The sequence below is a fragment of the Osmia bicornis genome, chromosome 8 (assembly GCF_907164935.1).
Source record: "Osmia bicornis bicornis chromosome 8, iOsmBic2.1, whole genome shotgun sequence".
Taxonomy (NCBI): domain Eukaryota; kingdom Metazoa; phylum Arthropoda; class Insecta; order Hymenoptera; family Megachilidae; genus Osmia; species Osmia bicornis.
In genome coordinates this window covers 2,514,183-2,536,883 of record NC_060223.1, presented here as the reverse complement: position 1 = coordinate 2,536,883, position 22,701 = coordinate 2,514,183, and the positions used below count along the sequence as shown (strand labels likewise).

General features: G+C 39.7%; 2 protein-coding genes across 2 annotated transcripts; both read right to left on the bottom strand.

The window, feature by feature from the left end:
- Window positions 1-1,756: 1,756 nt before the first annotated feature.
- LOC123988022 lies at window positions 1,757-22,007 on the bottom strand. Its single transcript, XM_046286646.1, has 2 exons — window positions 21,920-22,007; window positions 1,757-5,308 (listed from the first exon to the last, which is right to left on the bottom strand). The coding sequence occupies exon 2, from the start codon at window positions 4,183-4,185 to the stop codon at window positions 1,903-1,905; it is 2,283 nt and encodes a 760-aa protein (XP_046142602.1). The 5' UTR covers window positions 4,186-5,308; window positions 21,920-22,007; the 3' UTR covers window positions 1,757-1,902.
- Window positions 11,706-13,138, bottom strand: LOC123988026. Its single transcript, XM_046286654.1, has 2 exons — window positions 12,886-13,138; window positions 11,706-12,825 (listed from the first exon to the last, which is right to left on the bottom strand). Exon 2 carries the CDS (start codon window positions 12,019-12,021, stop codon window positions 11,713-11,715), a length of 309 nt encoding a protein of 102 aa, XP_046142610.1. The 5' UTR covers window positions 12,022-12,825; window positions 12,886-13,138; the 3' UTR covers window positions 11,706-11,712.
- Window positions 22,008-22,701: the final 694 nt, after the last annotated feature.

Below are 22,701 nucleotides of genomic sequence, written 5' to 3'. Positions count from 1 at the left end.
TTTGTTTTTGATCTCACTGACCAAAACATCATCTGGCATCTCTTCTTTTTTCCTCTTTTTCCCCGTTTCCCACTCTACTAACAACCCTCCCTTCTTGACAAAATCACACATATTATTTCTCTCTTCCTTCGTTAGATTCCTATTTATGACTCTATCAGCTACACTTTCGGCTTTACAACAAGCCTCATCCACGGATCTAAATCCGCCGATAACTCCTCCTCCCTCACCACTAAGGTTCTCATCAAAGCATCATACACCAACCCCTTCCCCTTTATTCTATGTTTCATGATAAACCTTTCCAACAAGGCCTCCGCCCTAGATTCCAAATCCATAATACCCGCTTCTGTGTTCATTACATTTATTGGGGTGGAAATTCTATACCCCATTGCCGTTCAAACACCAGCGTTATGGAGTTTCATTATCTTGTTCATGGCTTTCCCATTCTCCCAAAAGTAAACAAATAGACCATATTCAATTACTGACCTAATCAGTCCCTTAAAAAATATAAGCATTGTACTAGGCTTAACACCCTTCTTAATTCCCGCGATAAATCTCAGTATATCCAGCTTCTTTCTAACTTTATTCACCACCATCTCAATGTGTTTACTGAAGTTGAGTGACCGGTCCAGGATAATCCCCAAAAATTGCGCTTGCTCCCTTCCTCCCCATCATCACCTATTCTAAACACACATCGGCCCTTATTCCTATCCCTGGCCCGTGAAAAAACTACCACCTTTGATTTTCCCTCTGCCAATCCCAAATCCAACTCCTTTAGGTTACTTAATAAAATATCCACTGCCCCTTCAATTTTTTCTTTCAAATCCCTTACATTTTCCCCTGACACGTACACTACGATATCGTCCGCATAAAGTAGGACCTTCACGCCCACCCGTTCAATCCCTCTACATATTTCCGAAGTATAAATGTTGTATAGTAGGGGACTCAGGACCGAACCCTGTGGGAGTCCCCTCATAACCCGCCCATGTATTGCGTCCCTGTACTTTCTACTGCACAACGCAGATCTATCCTTCAACCAATTAGATAGAAAATTAACTAGCATTTTAGGGCATTTTCTTATCTTCAGGAAATTGATCAGTTTAGAGTGGTTCACGTGGTCACAGGCCGATTTAACATCCAAGAACACTCCGCATGTTTCTTTTTTCTCCCTAAATCCCCTTTTGATGTCTATAGTCAATGTGACCAAGTTATCCATCGTTGACCTCCCCTTGGTAAATCCACTTTGTCTATAATCCAAAATCTCCTCTTTCTCGGTCCATTCCCCCAGTCTATTCTTAACCAGTCTCTCCAGGATTTTACCCAGGCAGCTGATCAAAGATATATAGTATGTTAAAGTATCTTAAATCTAAGCCATAACCCATCCAGGACAGACAAAACAAATTCTTTAGATTATGTATTACAGTATCCATACCTTCGTTTCCTATTATTCTGTTGTTATACCAGTTTTTTTTATTCTTATCAGCTTTTTCCCTTCTTCTATAACAAACTTTAAACAACCGCTGCTAACCCATTCCTTTTTCCAAATTACTTTGTTCAAAACCATTTTTAGGCCTAGGATATTTCCCAGGGATTTGGTCGCCTACAAGCGAAACTAATCCAATTTCTTGGGAAGACCCTTTGGGTATCTCATTTTCCTTTATAATAAAATAAAAAATTACAAATCTATTATAGACAGTAACAAAAAGAAATAACAAAAATAACTTTTGATATCCATCCATATTAAAATTATAACAAAAGAAGATAAAACTAAAATAGAATTTTCTCCTAAACAAAAAGTGCATCCTTGATTGATATTCCATTTTTATCTTAACATTTAAATTGAACTCATTACCATTTATTACACACCATACGCTCAAAGTTTTTATCCACACACAAAACCACACTTTATTGTCCTGATGCCTCGTCCTCATACTCAACTATTTTTTTATCACGCATTCTGCCTTCTATTCTTTTCATAAGCTCCTCCAGTCTTCCTCTTCTGTAATCCTCTTCCTGATTTGCTCTTTCCCTTGTCCAACCGAAGTCCTGGTGGGCACGGATTGCCATTTCCTCAAATTCTTTTTCTTTTGCTTCTTTCTCTTCCTTTTGTTTCTCATACCTCTCTTGTCTCCTTCTCAGTTTTTCCTTCGTTTTCTCTGGGATTGGTACATGCCAATCCGGTCTATGTTTAGTAACATTCCAGTATATGTACTCCTCCTCTTCCGTCCTCTGACTTGTAGGTTTCTTATCATTTAGAAGCTTCTCTACTTCTTGCTCGTACCCCTTATCGGATATAAGTCTCATGAGGTCCGCAAGGAAATCCTCTTCTCTTTTTTTCTCCAATTGTTCAATTAGTCTTTTTTGCGCTCTTTGTTCAATATTGCTAATCCTTTTTATCGCCCTTTCCACTGGCAAACCATTTCCATATTCGTATTCGGTTTCTTCCTGATTCGTCTCCTCTTCTTCTGTTTGGAGCGCTTCATAAACGTTTGCTACTCGTATAGCTGGGCTTTGTGGACCCCTACTCCTGGACAGCCTCATTCTTTCTTCTTCTCCTAATCTACCTCTGCCTCTTCCTCTTCCTCTTCCTTGGGTGGGAAAACTTTTCGACACATCCTGCTCTTTTTCCCATCTTCTCGCACCTCTCATACTTGCGCCTGCTTTATTCTTTGCTTCTCGTAACTCTTCTAGCTCGTCATTTAAGGGGACTTCTTTCGACTCCCAGTATTCTGTCCTCCTCTTTGGTAATGATGGGAAAGATGGAAAGTCTCTGCTTCCCCCATCTCTACCAATCGCTTCGTTATCCCAGTCTTCGCCAATTTGTCTGGCCACAATGCCTTTTGCTGTTACGTAAGCCACATTTTTATACGCCATCACTTTACGAATCGCCCTCTCTCGTTGAAACATCCAACAAGTCTTTGATAGAAATGTGTGATTCCCCCTACAGTTTATACACACCGCGGATTTTTCACATAACCCATGTTCTCGCTCCAAACACACTAAACATTTCTTAAGCGCTTTGCAGAACTTTTGGATATGCCCATATTCAAAACACTTATAGCATTGCTTCACTGGTTCTACATATGGGAATACTCTGAGCCCCACATGACCCTCACCAATCTTAATTTCCGTTGGTAACCGGTATCCCTTGACCGTAACCAATATTGCTACACCTTCAGTCCATTTACTAACACCATTGTTATACGTTTTTTTCCTAAGCCTCTTAAACTCGAAGTCTCCTTGTCCAGGCATAACGAAGTCTATCAGCTCCTCAATAGAATCTTCCCCTTCAGTAATCACTCCTTTTCTAAATCTTTTCCTATCCGGTAAGTAAGCCTCAAACAGCGCACCTTCTTGTTCCGCCATTTTGAGGATTGCGTTCGCTGCCGCCATGTCGCTAAAAGTAAGTTCAGCTTTATTGTAGCCCACCATTTTTAAGCCGCGTAGAGAGCGTGCCATTGTTCCCATAATTTTATAAATCTTAATTATATTATTTCTTTTGAATTTACTAGAGTTTACTTTTTTAAGGACCATCGTAATCATATATTCTCGACTCTTCAATTCTTCCAGGTACATTTGTTTATTCTCACCTTGTCTTCTAAAGCTTTTTTCTTGTCTCTTTCCTATCTCAGTTCCTTTCTTTCGTTCTTTCTCGTCCTTACTTTCTTCTTTTGTTTCTGTGGAGTCACTGGCCGTTTCTTCTTGCTGCACGTGTCTGCCTTTTTCCCTTTCAACTATTGGAGAAGACAGAAAACTTGTAGGATCTTCTTCATTTTTCCTTTCTCTTTTATCTCTTTTGTTACCTTCCAATACTACTATGGTTCCTTCTTCAGCACCTCTCTTTCTCGTTTTCCTGCTTTCTTCACATACGTCTTTATCGTCCAACGGGTACCTTTGAGAATGCGACACCGCTTCTTCTTCTTCCTTCCCCTTATTTCGGGCAGGGGTACCAACACTTATTAGTGCTGCCCTCTCTGGGCTATCAAGTTTCTCCCTAGTCTTTTCCGTTGACTTTTCTTTGTCTTCGGCCTCCTTGTTTTCTTCTACGATATTTATCTCCTCAATGTTGGCACTAACTAACGGTCTCTTATTCTTCTTAAGGAATTCAAAAAACTCCCTAGCTTCAACGTCTTCGTCCAAATATTCCGCTTCAAAATCTTCCGAACCACCTTTATTTGCGACATCCATATCCTTAGTTTTCTTCAGTCTTTCTCCTTCACTTTTGCTTCTCTCTTTTATTCTGCCATCCTTCTTCTTCTTTCCCTTCTTTGGGTTTGGAGCTAAGATCCCTCCCTGCGGCAACGGTTCGCCACAGGGAGTTAACACGTTCTCTCTTCCTTCTATTTTTCTGGGGTCTGCTTATTTAGGCAACCCCCAATGACAAAACTCACTAATAAAACTAACCCCCTAAAAAATTTTTTGTTTAAAACACTACGCCCCAAGAAAAATCTCTGGAAACAAACTCCCTAAAAACTCTCCTCCTTCTTAAACACGTCCGATCCCTACGGTTGCCACCGTGGAACTCAGATGTGGTTGTGAATTTTCTGCATTAAAGCTATGACTATAGACCAGATATGTGTTGTCATTTCGTTCACGTAAGAAATTGTGTAGTACACAGGTTGATAGAATAACATAGTTAACATTTTCTGGCGCCATTTTAATTCTTCTACAAAAAATTCTAAATCTTTGTGTTAGAATACCAAACGCGTTTTCCACCAATCGCCGAGCCAATGAGAGTCTGTGATTGAAATAAGTCTTATCAGTATCTGCGATTGATTGGCGTCCTGGATATGGTCGCATTAAATAATTTTTTAGCGGAAATGCTTCATCACCAACTATAACATACGGTGCAAACGTTGTTGAGTTGGGTAAATATTTTCCTGCAGGTATATTTAGATTACCGTTTTCCAAGCGTTCCCTTAGAGTAGAACGCGCAAAGATACCGCCATCGCTGTTTCGGCCATAAGAACCAATATCAACTATAATAAATTTGTAACGCGCATCAACTAACGCTAATAACACTATGGAAAATGTGTTTTTGTAATTGTAATATACTGAACCACTATTAGCAGGGGCTTCGATAGTACAGTGTTTTCCATGAAGGGCGCCTATACAATTTGGAAAGTTCCACAATGTTTCGAAATCTTGCGCTATATTTTTCCATAATTCCTCTATTGGTACTGGCATTACTTCTTTCATAAGTGTACCGACAATAGATCGGCACGTGTTTTTTACAATTTCACTTACAGTTGAATGACCTAATCGGAAACTATATGAAATAGTTTTAAAAGAATCTCCAGTCACCAAATATCTGAAACATTATAAAATTTAACTAGATACTTACATATCTTACTGTCAACTACTTACATTTATTTGTTACAGAGGACATCTGTAAAAAACGGTGGTCTAATATAAGGGATCAATTTAAAAAACACAGAAATAAGCGGAAAGTAAAAAGTGGCCAAGGTGCTATTAACATAAAAAAATATAAATATGAAGATACTCTGCAGTTTTTGTTGCTGCATGAAGAGGAGCGAAACACAATCTCAAATATTGAAACTACTCAGAACTCAGAGCAGACTCAGGTCGAAACAGAAATAGATCAACCAGATAATCAACTGCTAGTCAATATACAAGATAATGTTGACACTCTACCATCGAATAACAATTATTCAATTTTATCACCGCAAAATCCCTCGTCTGCGGGACAATTCGTTCGGTCGCAAAACCGCTACCGTCGCACGATGCCGAAATCAGCACAACCGACTGAGTCCGCGTCCAATACGCTAATGAAATACATTGTGGAGAATAATGTAAAGCACCAAAAAGATATTCATCCCATTGACGCATTTTTCAATGGCTTGGCACCCACTATAAAAAGATTTTCTCCCTACCATCAGCATGTTGCAAAAGGAAAAATATTTGCAATTGTGCAAGAGCTGGAGTGGGAACAATTGTCAACAGAGCCGTGTTCTTTTGTATCTCGAATACAAGGAGAATCGTCATCACCTAATGATAATTCAACGCCAACATATTATGTACCAATGACACCAACGCGTCCAATGCCAGCGACAACCGTATCTAATATGGATACGACCTTTATTTCCCAATTTACTATAAATAATGATTAACTACCATTTAATGTAATATAATTTTTTCTTGGCATATTAATAAAATATCTATTCTGAAATTAATTAAGTCCTTATAAATTACTTACCTGAGACACACTGCTAATCGTTCAATAGGTGAAATAGGCTTCTGAAATCTGGTGTTTTGCTTAGTAAGGTCAACTGTTAGTTTTCCAAGTAATATATTCAAACACTCTTTAGACATTCTAAAATAACCATAAAATTTAGATTCATCGTCTATTAATTCTTTATACAGTGTTGCAAATTCTCCTTCCAATTCTCGCTTTTGCCAAGCTGGATGCACGCCCCACCTTCTTTTTTTCTTTTCAACAGACCTTTCCATCTCTTCTTCATCCAGAGCAATTGCAATAGCTGCTAATTCAACTTGCGAAAACTGCATAGTTAACAACGTAAGCAGATGCTTCAAGACACGTATCTGAGCCGGTAATGGCGTAGCATGCATAGTATGCCCGGACGATGCCCGACGACAACGGCTCGGCTCCGACACGGTCCGTCTCGGGCACGGTGTAGCGTGAATCATCCTTTATGCTGAGTAATTTGTAAGGAGATATATAGAGGCCGCGAACTCGCGAGCCCCTGCGGGTCCGCAACCGTACCGCCGCCGGCTCGCGCCTAGTATCAACACCGTTGCCAGGTGGCGACCGCGCGGATCGTGAACCCGCGAGGCAAACGGCCTCGCGAGAGATTATATACCGCGACGCGAGCCGAGTAGAGCCAGAATGGTTCTCTGAGCGACATTCCACATATGTACTACAGCGAAACAGATCAACCACGTATTTTTGGACTCCTTACACTCCTACAGCAGTGTTTGGTGACGAGACGTGTTTGCGACCACCACCGAAGGTACCACTGTTCCACCAGCCACTGTCGGGGATACCCCAGACGGCTTCCTGACCGCCGGGCCGGACCACACGCTTGCCGGGCGTCCGCCGGAGCAACGGTCTTCTCACTGTCTGGACGAACGAGACGCGTATCGCGACCGTTCGCCCCAGATGCTGTTATGATGGGTACTTATTAAATGTATTATTATTATTTTAATATATGCACTTTATTACATTAATACCTGTTCCACATGTTCTACGTATCTATATCGTACACGCGCTCTTGCATACCTCTCATTCGTCGCACTCTCACACCGTGCCCTCTATACCTATCATTACAGATGCGACATCCGACTCCACGATAACCTAGACTTCCCGCTACCTCCGCCATCTCGCACCTTAACCGCGCCGGACCGAACCGCCGAACCGTGACCGCCGGACCGAACCGAACCGCGCCGCGCCGCGCCGCGCCGCACCGCACCCGTTAGCCGCTAAGCCGTAGTTCTAAGCCGTAGTTATAAGCCGCGTTCATAGGCCGTAGTCTTAAGTCATAGCTATAAGCCGTTAGATTGTAGGGTCGCCGAGGGCCGTAGAATAAGCACACTGTACATATAAGCAATAAACTATCGTATACCCATCATACACCCGGACTCAACTCACTCATTCTCGAGACCCCCGGTCAACCGACTGAGTCGGCACCCACCGGTGGGACGAAACCGTCACAAATTTTTCACAATCTTCATACGACATCCTAGTAAAGTTTTTGAATCCTACTTCATTTCTCAACAAGTCTTTTTTTGAAAATCTTTCTTTGCCAGCACCGACGCAATCTTTTTCTTTCAACACTATTTTCTTTTATTATTAAATATGCAGCTGATGCAAGCAACAGGTCTTGTTCAGACATTTTTTCAAATTTCAGAATTGACGATAATGTGCACATAAACAGAATCTACAACGAACTGCCCGTCATCAGCCAGCGAACAATTGTGCAACCGTTTGTGTTGCGTTTGCGAGCTGTTCACGAACTATGTCTGAGCTTAGGTGTGAATTCTGTTCGTGAACATTTCTATCCAGGGTAGACCCGGCATAATAAAGGTCGATTAGTTACTGGTCAGTGGATTTTTGTTGATATTGAACGACCAAGTAAGCAACTATTCATTGAACCAGTTCCAAACAGAAATGCTGAAACGTTACTTGGTGTTATTCAAAAGTGGATCAAACCGGGAACGACAATAATATCGGATTCTTGGAGAGCCTATAACTGTTTAGAGCATCAAGGTTATAAACATCTAACTGTTAACCATAAAATGAACTTTGTCGATTACGATACGAGAGCTAATTATTGGATGGTTTTTTGCATGCTTTCGGTGTGTGAGAGAAAGAGAGGCCGAGAGGGAATTTGCGTACATGCGTTAAAAACAATCGAAAAGCAAGCGAGCAAGAAAGCAACCGTTTTCTGTTAGATACGTTTGAACCACGAGAGCGTGTAGAAGCCAATTTTTTTTTCAGCCGCTGTGGCAACTTTCATATATTCATAATTTAAGCGTTTGTCTGTTTCTATTATTATCACATTTACATATATTAAAGTTCATTTTATTTCCTAAGTTAAGGCATTAGTTATTCATTTAAATATTCATCACTAATATTCCTCGTTATGGAACTCGTACGTCTGATTACGTGGGATATATAGCTGAGTTTTTATTCCGACGTCAACATGATGTTAATGAGCGTATAATGGCATTTTTCGACATAATGGCCGAAATGTTCCGATTTCTGACGAAACACAAAATGAATAATAGGTATACAATATATAAAAGGTGAAAGTCGCCCGTGAGATAAATGGATCGTTAATAATCACGCGGAAAATTTTAATAAATCCACATACCAATTCAAATTACAGCTCGCACGTGAGAATATGTTAAGAAAGGCGAAAAAACGTCAAGAACGCGCTAACGTCGGCCGCGAACAATACGAATATAAAGTCAGAGATCAAGTTCTCATAAAAACTAATCCTGTGTCGAACGCCGCGGACCGAGAAATAGCGAAGTTTTTCCACCTGTCCGAAGGCCCCTACATAATCCATCGGCAAAAAGGGGCAGCCACATTCGAGCTACGATTCCCGGAATCGGATAAGTTAAAGAGCACGTTTCACGCGACGTGTTTTCGCCCATACAAACCTCCCATCCGTGAGCAATTCTAGAAGTGAAGAGGAGAGGATCAGGGGAGGAAAGTCCCCATCCCCGAACCCAGTCACGTGGTTTGCGATGATCTACCACCAGCAGGGTCTCGTAAGGGGGGATCCACGTCGCTATAAATGGGACCGGGTCATTAAGTTTCGGCTCAGTATCTAGTCGAAATGCAAAGTAATCGAGTAACCAAGTATGAGAAGGAACTAGGGACTATGGGGTTCAATGTTCCCCCTGGTGGACCAGACGGACGAGGGCCACCCAGACGGGCGAAGAGAGAACCCGGGTGGATGGACCCTTGATTCCACTGTACCCACGGAAGACTCCATGGCCATGGAGGCAGTGGCCAGGCAGATACCGGGCAGGAACTGGGACACAGACCTCCACTAAGAAGCCGAACCGACAGACGCAGACACTCAGGGATGGGATCCCGGTCGATCCCAAGTTTGTGGGGGATCTGATCGACGTCGCTGCTACTCCACCGGACGATACGCTGCTCAGTGTCGCAGAGGAGGGAGGTCAGCGGTCCCAACATCAGGAGTTGACTCTCCTTGACCAATCCATCAACGAAGGACCATTCTTAAAGGATTTGGGGATGCCCCCGTTAACACCCGCCCCCCAGCAGGCAGACGCAACAGAGGGAAATTCGACGGGAGGACACGTTCGACCCACCGATTCCAATTCCGGCGGTTGACCCCATTGACCCGCTGGGACTGTTGAAGATGGCCTGGGCGTACGAGGCAGCCAAGGCCAAAAAGGAGAAAACCGAGTGAGTTGGAGTGTTGGGTGACAGTTGTATAGTTTTCGGTTATTAATATTGTGAGAATACAAGTTATGTTCAATTTATCGATCATTTTGCGTTGTGCGGATATATTTTTGTTATCAAGTATACAGTACCTTTTATTTTATTTAAAGACTGAGTTACGTTAAGTTGATATATTATTTTGCGTTGTATTGTTTTGTTTATTAAGTATCCGAACAGTACGTATTATTTTATTTAGAGACTGAGTTATTTGAAGTTGATATATTATTTTGCGTTATATTGTTTTGTTTATTATCCGAACAATACGTATTATTTTATTTGAAGATTGATTTATTTTAAGTGGGTATATTATTTTGAGTTGAATTGTTTTGTTTTCTTAATTAGCCAAACAATGCATTATTTAAGTTAAGTGTTTGCAGAGATGCGTTTATTTTGATTTTCGTTTTGCTTTAAAACAACAAACCGACTGTGATGTTATGTTTAAAGACAGTCAGTTATTATTAAACGTTACCGTGCATATATCCGCCTCTTCTTTCTTCATTGCAGATTGCAGAGTGCGTTCTATTTTGTTTACATCCGTTCAGAGAGAGTAAATTATTGTCAGTTTACCGGTATGTAACGACCCAGAGTGAGTACGTCACTGCACCGACTTGTAGGGAGAGCGGTTCCCTTAAAAGGCGACTCGTAATCAGTGTTAAAGGGATTATAGGTTCGTGTGGTGTGCGGTTAAGGAGTGAAATCCAAACACTAATGTGCTAGAAACTAATGGAAAATTGTTTATTCAAGAATAGAAAGGTAAGTGAATATTGAAATATAATACAAAATCGCTAGTATTACAATAAGTGCGGCTAGAATTAGGAATACAATAAGAAATTATAATTATTTCGCCCTAGATTGGGAATACAATTGAAAATATGTAATTAGTAATTAATATATGTAAGTAAAAATTAATAATTGTAATTAATCGTAGTAATCGATAGCGCTAACGCGAATGCGGCGTGGTCTTCTTAAACAGTCAACACTCTGTTTGTTTTCAACAATAATTATGGAAATTAAATTTCCAGAGGTTTGTACGAAACCATTGGAATCAAGTTAACCCTTCCTACAGGTCGCAATCGGTTTCTGGTTATACCAGAGCCGTGTTAGACGCAGGCCGTTCAAGGAGCTCCGCTCCTCGCTAGCTCTTTACACTTGAGTGTTGGCTTAGCGTAACACCTGTGTAACACGTTGCGCACCGCGAATAGGAGGTCCACTGATCCGTAGTCCTGCACGCCACCAGTGGAATAGTAGGAATTAGCTGTAGCTCGCGCTCTATCGCTGCCTAGACAGTTCAGCGCAAGCTCTTCTCTACTGATCAGAGTGTTGTCTGTTTCAGACCGAGGTCTGAGAAGATCTGCTCTAAAACTGTGCGGAACGCCTCTATTTATACTCAGATTTTGCTGAGTCGGCACTTTTTTTCCGCATAGAGTTCTTGGGGTAGCTGGGTTTTTCCCGTCACGTTGTGGTCCAGCATCCCCACTCTAGAATACTACCCCACCGTATGGTTACTGGGGTTGCGCTCGCGCGTGCGTGGTCGGACGTCGATAATTTATCGGTAAACTGTTTTACCGTCCGACTTATCGACTAAACTTTTATCGATGTATTTAACAGACTCGGTTATCGATGAAAAATGAAAATGTTTATTACAGAAATTTATACATTAAATATTAACAATAAAAATAAAATAGAACACCTTGTATGAAATATAAAAATTAATTACAATAAAGAAAATGAAAACAAAAAGATATTGCGCTTGATTATCGGGTCGTTACAACTTCCCCCGCGCGTTTGTCTCTTGTCCTCAAGAGACAATGATTTCGTCTTTTCAGATTACATAGAGCGCAGCAACATTTCTCCTCGCTGTTTCTTGGAGAGGCTGACAGGATTCCGAAATATCGCATGATTTGTCCATGATTATGTCTTGGATCGGTCCTTTCTGTACTTTTATAAGTCCTCCAATCAAACTCCGGTATGTCGACTGTAACCAACCTCCACTGTGGTGGTGGTGGCGGTGGTGGTGTTGGTGGTGGTGTTTCTTCCTTTAACATTTCTTCCTGCGCTGTCATCTTTGAAATTTTGTATAAAAGAAATAATTAATGAATGAAATAAATCTTTGATGATACAATTCTACCTCTTTGAATTGTTTCAAGGCTCTTCTCAACTTTCTTAATCGTTCTCGCCGTCCAGCGCGACGCACCATTTTCGCTCTCTGCGAGTTGAATTTAGCTGCGCGTGCGTAGCGTCGCTCTCTATATCTCTCTCTGTTGCTCCTAGTTTCTGTCTCTTTCTATCTTTTTCTATGCAACATGGCGGACTTGCGAGTCTGCGCATTAATACTTCGAACGAATTGAGAATGGTTTGCAGGAATTTGGAATAAATGAACCCATTTGTTAAGAATAATGAATAAGAACGATTATATATATATTTTAAATAATTATTTTACAACAGAAACCATTAATTAATGCTGATTATTAACAACAACTCTGTACTCTCCGCTTTGAATAACAACATCTTTTATCGAAAAAATATTGGGGTCCTTCGTTGGCAAAATAAATCCTTCGCGAAAAACCTCCTTGTGTTCGTCATCGGCTGCAAACAGTCTACTCCTGCAGTCAGTGCAGGAGGCTGCAGGTCTCATCCTGCATAGCATTTTTTTGCATATAATGCAGTGGATGTAATTTATATTTGTATTTTTTTGACACGTGGTTGTGCCACCCCATAAAGAACCACATGTCCTTTGCCTCTGGGACCATCTTGAATGCACAATCAATGCATGTTCGGCCAATACTTTGCGCCAAATTATTATTAAAAACCGGGCCTATGTCACGGATACATACGGCGTCCAGAATATATTGTCCAATTTCTTCAAACTACAATAAAAACAAATTGTCTTATTTCTGTGATAACTTATATTAAAATATACATTCTACCTCATTCAGATCCATTTTTGTTTAAATTCTTCTTCTTTCCTTTCTTATTTTCTTTAATAGCGTTTTTTTTTGTGCACTTGTACCTTGCGTTCTTTACGCTTCTTAGCAATATGGCGGTAGCTTTAAAATTTTGCATGTGCGCATGCGCATGTTCAGAAAATCATATAGATTGCCATATCGATTTTTATTTTTGATCAATGTTGTAGATTGGTCGATAGGCCCTCTTTAGTCGATCCTTGTGAACTATCCTAGTCTTTTTGGGACCTATTTGTAATTCTATGTTATTCTTTTCTATGTTTCTTAAAACTTTGTACGGTCCTGTATATTCTTTTTGTAGTTTACTTCTTCTTGGTGGATTTAATAACATGACTTCTTCTCCTGTTTCATAATTAATTGGTCGTATCTTTTTATCATAATAGTATTTCTGTCTGTATTTTGATTGTTCTAGATTTGTTTTTGCTGTTTGCCTAATTTTATGTAAATTTTGTAATAGTTTATCTACATAATCTGGATATGTGTCTAATGTGTCAGTTGGTGTGAATTTTGAAGGTAATCTTGCTTTTTTTCCGTATACTAGTTCATGAGGTGTGAATTTTGTCCCCTCATGAACACTTGTGTTGTATGAAAACATTGCTTGTTGTAGCCATTCGTCCCAGTGTTCTTGTTTAGAGATGTAGTGTTTCAAGTACTCAACTAGAACGTGATGGCTTCTTTCCAGGGACCCGTTTGACTGAGGATGGAAGGATGATGTACGGTACGTCTGGATATGGAAGATTTTAGCTAACTTTTTGATAAGCGAGGATGTGAAGCATGTTCCTTGGTCAGTGAGGATAGCTTTAGGACTGCCGAATTGGCATATAAATGAATTGGTGAATGTTCTTGCGACGTCCTCTGATGTAGCTGACACAAGTGGAACCGCGACGGAGTACTTGGTCAAGTTGTCCTGTATGGTGAGGATGTAACTGTATCCTTTTTGCGTCATAGGTAAGGGTCCAAGAATATCTAAGGACACCTTATCGAATGCGTCTGAAGGAGTGTCTGTGATGACCATAGGCTCCTTATTTTTCATCTTTACTAGCTTGGTTCTTTGGCAGCTGATGCATGATCTGATATAATCGGTAATTTCTCTTTTCATGTTTTTCCAATAATATTTGTTCCTGATCCTGAGGTAAGTTTTTCTAATTCCTTTGTGTCCTGCAACTGTGCTTTCATGATTTTCTTTAATTATACTTCTTCTTTCATCCTTAGGTGGAGTTTGGATTGTTCCTTTGCAGACGATGATGTTGATGTTTGAATCTGCAAAGATTACTTGAAGAATTGCTTTTAACCCTTGCTTGTCTGGCATGCTGCATTCCTGGATTCCTTTTTGAATTAACATGTGACGAAGAGTTTTAATTTTCTGTGGTAATGTTTCTTTATAATCTATTAATATTCCAAAAATTAATTTATTTTTAATTTTATATTCTGTGATATTGTCTTGTGGTTTAGAAATTTTAATCTTTTCTTTTTCTATTAACTGTTTTGATTGGTAATCTTCAGGTTGTCTTTCTTTATTAATGAATATTACTGCTGTACCTCTTTTCATCCATAACTGGTCCTCGGTTTCTTCTATTCTGAATATGACTGGTCTATTGCTAATTATTTTTGGTTTAATTTGTTTAATCGTGGATGGTTGTTTAGGTTTGTCTTTTCTAATTTTGATAGGTGTGATAGGTGCTGATAATGTGTCACTTGAGGTTTCTTTTTCTACTTTTCTTTTTATTATAGGAGATCTTTCTCTTGTGCTTGAAGAGGAATCGATTCTGGGTGGTTCTCTGAAGATGTGTTTAGGCAATATCGTTTCTTCATTATAGTCTTCGATTTCGTCTCCAATTATTACAGGTTCTTGAACTATAAGTCGTTTCTGTGGGATGATATATTTTTTATCTTGTGGAGGTTGATGTACTTCCACCATGACTTGTTGTTCGTTAGGTTTTCTTTTCTTCTTGATCTCTTCAAAGGAGTATATCTTTGGGTTTGGATTTGTTCTCTTCCTTGATTTTGGTGGTTCTTCAGATATATCAGTTTCGTAATATTGAGACTCGTCTGAACTTGTATAGTCTTCTTTTATCCTTTTTCTTGCTGTTCTTCCTCTTTGAGATGGGCTTCTCTCTCGTATGTTATCTTTTCGGTATCTTTTCCTTATTTCAACATCTGTGGAGTCATCTCGTGGTCGTGTTAATTGTTTGTGGCTGATTTTCCTTTTCTTAATTTCTCGTGAACTGGACGAGGTTGTTGGCCTTGGTCTTCTTGGATATTGATGCCATTCTTTCTTCTTTTTATGATTTTCAGACTCCGTTGTAGTTATTGGTCTCGGTCTAGTTGGATACTGATGTGCTTCTTTTTTCTTTTTAAATTCCCTAGATTCTGACGTCGTTGTTTGCCTAGGGCGAGTGGGATATTGATGCCACTCCTTCCTTTTTTTGTGCTTGCCTGATTCTGAGGTAGTCGTGGTTTGTCTGGGGCGAGTGGGATACTGGTGCCACTCTTTCCTTTTCTTACGCTTCTTCTTTGATCCAGACGTAGTTGAGTGCAGCCTTTTCGCATTTATTTGTAGAGCGTTTATATCTTCGACAGGATTTCTAGATAGAGCATCAGCGTTCATGTTTTGTCTTCCTGGTTTGTATTTAATTTCGTAATCGTATTCGCTTAATCTCAGTTTCCATCTCATGAGTCTTGATGTTGGATCTGAGAGACTGTTTAACCAGATTAAAGGTTTGTGATCTGTGATCAGGTAGAATTTTCTGCCGAAAATATATGGTCTGAAATGATTTATTGCGAATATTACAGCAAGTAGTTCCCTTTCTGTTGCGGAGTATTGTGTTTCCGGCTTATTCATTACTCTTGATGCGTATGCTACTGGCTGATCTTTTCCTATCTCTCCTTGACTTAGGACCGCTCCTACTGCTGTTCCGGATGCGTCAGTGGTTATATTAAATGGTCTCTCAAAGTCAGGATATTGTAGGATTGGCTCTTCGCATAATACGTTTCTTAAGAATTCGAAAGCTTGCTGTTGCTGGCTGGACCATTCGAATTTTTGCTCCTTCTTCGTCAAGTCAGATAATGGTTTAGCTATTTTAGAGAAGTCTTTAATGAAACGTCTATAATATCCGCACAATCCTAGGAACTGTCTGATATTTTTGACAGTCTTCGGAACGGGGAATTTTTGGACCGCTTCAACCTTTGCTGGGTCAGGTTTTACACCGTCTTCTGTAATTATATGACCCAGGTATGCCACTTCTTTCTTTAAAAATTGGCATTTGTAGGGTTGTAAGCATAAATTTGCTTCTCTAAGCTTTATCATCATTCTGTTGACTTTTATCTCATGTTCTTTTAGCGAGCTTGCATAAATTACGATATCATCGATAAACACGAATAGTTCCAGTCCTTGTAGTCCGTCTAGGACGTTGTTCATCAGGCGCTGGAATGTGGCTGCAGCATTTTTTAAACCAAAAGGCATTCTATTGAATTCGAAATGCCCGAATGGTGTTGAGAATGCTGTCTTATGCTTATCTTCTGGATGCATCGGTGTTTGATGAAAGCTAGATTTTAAATCAAACACGGAGAAGTATTTTGCGCTTCCCACTTGATCCAGGATATCCGTAATGTTGGGTAGCGGATAGGCATCGCTGATAGTTTTTTCATTTAATTTTCTAAAATCAATCACTAATCTCCAGCATTTATTTCCTTGTGAATCTTGCTTTTTTGGTACTATCCATAAGGGGGAGTTAAATGGTGATGAGGAATGCTTGATGATTCCTTTTTCCAGGAGATCATTTACTTGGTGATTGATTTCATCTTTCAACGCATGAGGATATCTGTATTGCTTAACATTTACAGGCACCTCATCCGTCGTGATGATCCTGTGGTAGATTTTATTTGTTGCTGGAAGTTTATCTCCGTCTATATAAAATCTGTCAGCGTGCTCTTTTACTATATCCTCTACATTGGTGAGTTCTTCTTGATTTAAATGACCTGTTTGTAATATTTCAAGAATTTGCTGAGCTCTTTTAGGTTCTTGATGGGTTGTTTCTTCGTTTTGTGGTGCCTCTTCATACTGTTGCAGCTCTACTGCTGGCATTTCAATTTCGATGTCTTCTGCTCCAACGTTGATCGCATACAGAAATGCTATACCATCACGATTCGTAACTACAGCGTTTCCCATATATATTTGTGGGTGAAGCTGTAATTTTGGGACAAAACCAGTTTTGACTTCAGTGTTTGATACTCTTATAGGTATCATAGTTTTTGTCCTGGATGGTATTACCACTGCTGGTTGCTTGAATGGTATTATATTGTTATTTACTATTAGTATAGACTTGGCGTAATTGATGCTGACTCCACTGCTTTTGAAATACTCTGTTCCTAAAATTCCGTCTTGTTCTATTGGTAGTTCTTCAATGATGTGGAATATGGATTCAGTTTCCAATATCTTTACTTTGATGTATCCTGTTGTATAAATGGAGCTTTTAGTGATTCCATTTAATTGAAAAATTGCATCTGTATTTATAATAATTTCTTTTGAAATTGCTTGTTTTTTAATTATATTAATGTCTGATCCCGTGTCGACCATGAATAAGGCTTGCTGATTTTTGAAACTTTCGCTTACTAGCTCGACACTGGGAGATTTATTTATTTCTCCTAAGTTTAGGTACAAATTTGCCTTTTTACGTACCTGTTGTACTTGAGGAGTTTGCTGGAGTCTTTGGTTTCTGTTGCGTTCTTGATATGCCTTTTTCCGGCATTTCTGAATTGTATGGCCAATGTTTTGGCAGAATTCACAAATTGGAGGTCTTGTTCGTGTCCAATTTTGACCCTGTCTCTGCGTAGGCTGGTTCCTATAGGTTTGAGCTGGCTGCACAAAGTCCTGGGGGACTCCCGGTCTTGCTGGTTGGTCCTTAAACCAGCAAGTTTCCAAGGTGTGCCCGGACCTTTGGCAGTGTTGGCAGTGTTTTGCTGGCCAGCGGGCCCTCGACATTGATTGTCTTTGGAACCGCTGACTGCAGCATACACTGGCGTTATGCCCGTATCCATAGCAGTTGTCGCATTGTTCGGCCGTAGTGAATCCCTGTGATAACTTAGCTTTGGTCTGGCTTTCTAAATTCTCTGCCTCGGCTACAATTGCTGCACTGATTGCTTCGTCAAGGCTGTTGAAGTTCTGATTTTTCATTCGGTTATATACTTCCTGTTTTAAACCGGTGAGGAAAGCTTTAATTGTATTAGTTTCCGACGATCGGTTGTATCCTTCAATGTTATCTGGGAATTCTAATTCGTTGCAGCTTTTAATTTGTAGTAGAAGTCCTGAGACGCGGCTGCCGTAGTCCACGACTGCCTCAGTTGGACCCTGTGCGATCCTTGCCATGTCGCCGCATAGCTGCATCGAAGTGAAGAGTGGTGCGAACCGTGATTTTATTACGGCAATCAGTTCCTCGATGGTGTCGTAGTCTCCGTTTAGTACCACTCTTGCTGCTTGTCCGTAGAATTTGTTCCTGATTAATTGTACCAATCCATACTCAGCATTAGGAGAGATTATATTCTTCGCTTTGAAACAGCTTTTTGCAAACTGATAGACTGGTATGTTGCGGCCGTTGAATGCTGGTACGATGTCTGCTGCATCGCGAATACTGATCGGTCGGCTTCCTTCAGTCGATCCATTGGCCGATCCGCTGGCTGATGCGCTGGCTGGTTGATCGGCTATTCCGTTTGGCATCTTGATTCTTGCTTATTAATATAGTATATATGTATGTGTATATGTATTATATATTTATTTTTTTTTATTTTCTCTCTTTTTTTTTTATATTCTTGTACTTTACTTTTTATTTGTATTTGTCTGTTTCTAGGCTAACCATTAATGTCCGCAGAGATACGATTTCTCCTTACCACTCGAACAATCCCACCGCTGTCACCAAAAATTATTATCTCTAACTACGTGTAACGACCCAGAGTGAGTACGTCACTGCACCGACTTGTAGGGAGAGCGGTTCCCTTAAAAGGCGACTCGTAATCAGTGTTAAAGGGATTATAGGTTCGTGTGGTGTGCGGTTAAGGAGTGAAATCCAAACACTAATGTGCTAGAAACTAATGGAAAATTGTTTATTCAAGAATAGAAAGGTAAGTGAATATTGAAATATAATACAAAATCGCTAGTATTACAATAAGTGCGGCTAGAATTAGGAATACAATAAGAAATTATAATTATTTCGCCCTAGATTGGGAATACAATTGAAAATATGTAATTAGTAATTAATATATGTAAGTAAAAATTAATAATTGTAATTAATCGTAGTAATCGATAGCGCTAACGCGAATGCGGCGTGGTCTTCTTAAACAGTCAACACTCTGTTTGTTTTCAACAATAATTATGGAAATTAAATTTCCAGAGGTTTGTACGAAACCATTGGAATCAAGTTAACCCTTCCTACAGGTCGCAATCGGTTTCTGGTTATACCAGAGCCGTGTTAGACGCAGGCCGTTCAAGGAGCTCCGCTCCTCGCTAGCTCTTTCCACTTGAGTGTTGGCTTAGCGTAACACCTGTGTAACACGTTGCGCACCGCGAATAGGAGGTTCACGGATCCGTAGTCCTGCACGCCACCAGTGGAATAGTAGGAATTAGCTGTAGCTCGCGCTCTATCGCTGCCTAGACAGTTCAGCGCAAGCTCTTCTCTACTGATCAGAGTGTTGTCTGAGAAGATCTGCTCTAAAACTGTGCGGAACGCCTCTATTTATACTCAGATTTTGCTGAGTCGGCACTTTTTTTCCGCATAGAGTTCTTGGGGTAGCTGGGTTTTTCCCGTCACGTGGTGGTCCAGCATCCCCACTCTAGAATACTACCCCACCGTATGGTTACTGGGGTTGCGCTCGCGCGTGCGTGGTCGGACGTCGATAATTTATCGGTAAACTGTTTTACCGTCCGACTTATCGACTAAACTTTTATCGATGTATTTAACAGACTCGGTTATCGATGAAAAATGAAAATGTTTATTACAGAAATTTATACATTAAATATTAACAATAAAAATAAAATAGAACACCTTGTATGAAATATAAAAATTAATTACAATAAAGAAAATGAAAACAAAAAGATATTGCGCTTGATTATCGGGTCGTTACAGGTAGTACGAATTAAGAAACTAGGACTACGCGGTATATAACTGTTTTTGTTTTCTTATGGGATTCGCTGAGTGCCAAAGTAAAAACTCTTTCCAATATTTAAAGGGTCAATAGTTCGAACGTAATAAAAAAAAAAAAAGGGAGAAAAAGGATCACGTCTACTCATGCGTAAACGTGCCCTTTTTCTTTCTTTTAGAGGGGGGCATATGTAACCGTACATATTTCTCCGGTCACATAGATAAGGTAGAAATGGATATTATCCATCGAAAGAGGATTTTTTTTTGCTGAGAATATTGTACAAGACACAATGACATATGATCAGCAGTGCGGTATCACACTTGCAGATCGATTAAATTATATCACATGTGTGTTACAACACCCTGAGAAAGAAGCATTGTGCTACAAGAACAAATTGAAGTGTAACAAAAATAGATCAACATTAAGGAAAAGAAGGGGATTATTTGATTTTCTGGGAGAGATACAAAATAAATTATATGGTGTGGCAACAGAGAAGCAATTAAAGAACATTCATGATTTGATAAATGATGTACATAATGAATCACTCCGAAACAGCCAGGAAATTCAGCTAATTAGAAACAATACTATGACACTCAATAACCACCTTGTAAAGGGATTAGAGCATCTATCTCAGAACCTATACAAAGAAATAGGTAAACTCTCTCACTCGATTCAAATATGGGCAAACAGTGTTGATGATAACTTACATACAATAAATGCTGAATTGCAAGAGATCAATATGGTGTCTATGATACATACAGCAACTCTTACAATTAATGCTTATACTCATATTTTACATGATATGATCGGTGCTTTAGACACACTAACAACCCATTATCAAGACACATTGATTAGTGTTTCACAACACACTATATCTCCCCGTTTCCTTAAAGATGATTTGCTTTCCCAACTTTGGAAAACAATATCAGCCAATATTAAGACAAGCTTACAAATAGCTGACTCAGACACAAAATTATCTCTCCTCATATCATCCATCTTTAGCACATACACAACTCGAACCAAATTGGTTATAGTGCTCCGTATACCTCTAGTTCTTAATCCAAAGAATATTACTTTTTGGGATCCCAGATCAGTACCCATCATTAAAGGTAAGTACAGCTATGAGGTGATCTTACAGGATAACATTCTTATTCTCAACCAAGCAGACAAAGAATGGGCAATTATGGATCACACCGACTATATCATATGTATACGAGAATCAAATCAAATATGCGAAGTTGATATCATATGGACATCTTGGAACAGCCCTTGTTGTCACTTAAGTGTTCATCTAACACAGTATGGGTCACAAGAAATATGCCAAGTAAAGCGAACTAGTCATAATGAAGGTGATATCCCCTTTATAGTCGCATCAGGGGCAAGATCATGGTTAATTTCCACTAACCAAGATAAAATGGAAGCACGACTAACATGTGCTGGTTATCAAGGAGTGCCTTCACACAACTCAGTACAAATGTTACCTCTACTTGGCATTGTATCATTACCATTGTTCTGTGAAATGACTATAGGTAATCACAGAATTCATAGCCCTTATGCTCAAATTGGCTCAACTGAAATGTTAGTAGCAAGTTCTATTGAGGAAATTCACTATGAATATCAAGATTTTATAGTGGTCAATATAACTAAAGAGGTGCCATTTTTATCATCTCAACATCATAATAGATTCATACAACCGATCATTTCAGAGGATACTCTGTTTGACCACGATATCACCTCCATTAAGGGATTAAACGAGAAGTTAAAAAAAGAGGGATCTGTGTATCTTGATGATATAAACAAGTTACAGTCAAAATTTGAGAAAGATGAAGTAACCTATAACTCTTCATTGTCTGATTTATCAAATTACCTCAAATCATTCCATCTATGGGATTACTTGATTCCAACTCCATCAGTATTTAATGTCATTATAATAGCTTGGCTGTCTTGGCTGACTTTTAGAGTAGCTAGAGTCCCTTACACACCAACTGGTACTGCACTAGCATTGATGGCTCCAAGTCATCAGAGCTTTGCATATCCTGTAGGAGATGTGAACAACACATCAGCATCTCTAATAACACCACACTGTGGGTCTGTCCAGATTTGGCTCTCTTGGGTTCCTTTAGTTTGTCTGGTCGGAATGGTGATCTTGCACCTACACATACAATCGTTGTTATACTTATACTATACAAAATTGTCAATCAGGTTAGGCTGGACACCTGTTAACAGAGTTCAAATACAGCATAGTGGTGAAAACAGACTTAACATTGGGATTCTTTTGAGATTTCATTCACTATTTGGGCAAGTGATTACCCGTAGGGAAATTGTGGTTCAGGTAGCGACCCTTCCAAGCAAGCAAGATGATTGGTATGTAAACAAGGACTCTCGCAATTATTCAAAAGCTATATCCGGTAAATTCTATAGGTCATCTAAAGAAATCCGCATTAATGTCGACTGGAACATGATATGTTTGAAGTCTCGTTTATTCACATCAGTGGACACATGTCAAGATTTGCCCCATACTATTCTGCTATATAAAACAGACATTTATAGTATGATAAACAAACATCTACCTTGGTATTGGTGGAAATGTGAGGTAGAAGCGATCACATCTATAGCTGTAGCTAAACCTCTAATTGGTGATTACTTGTA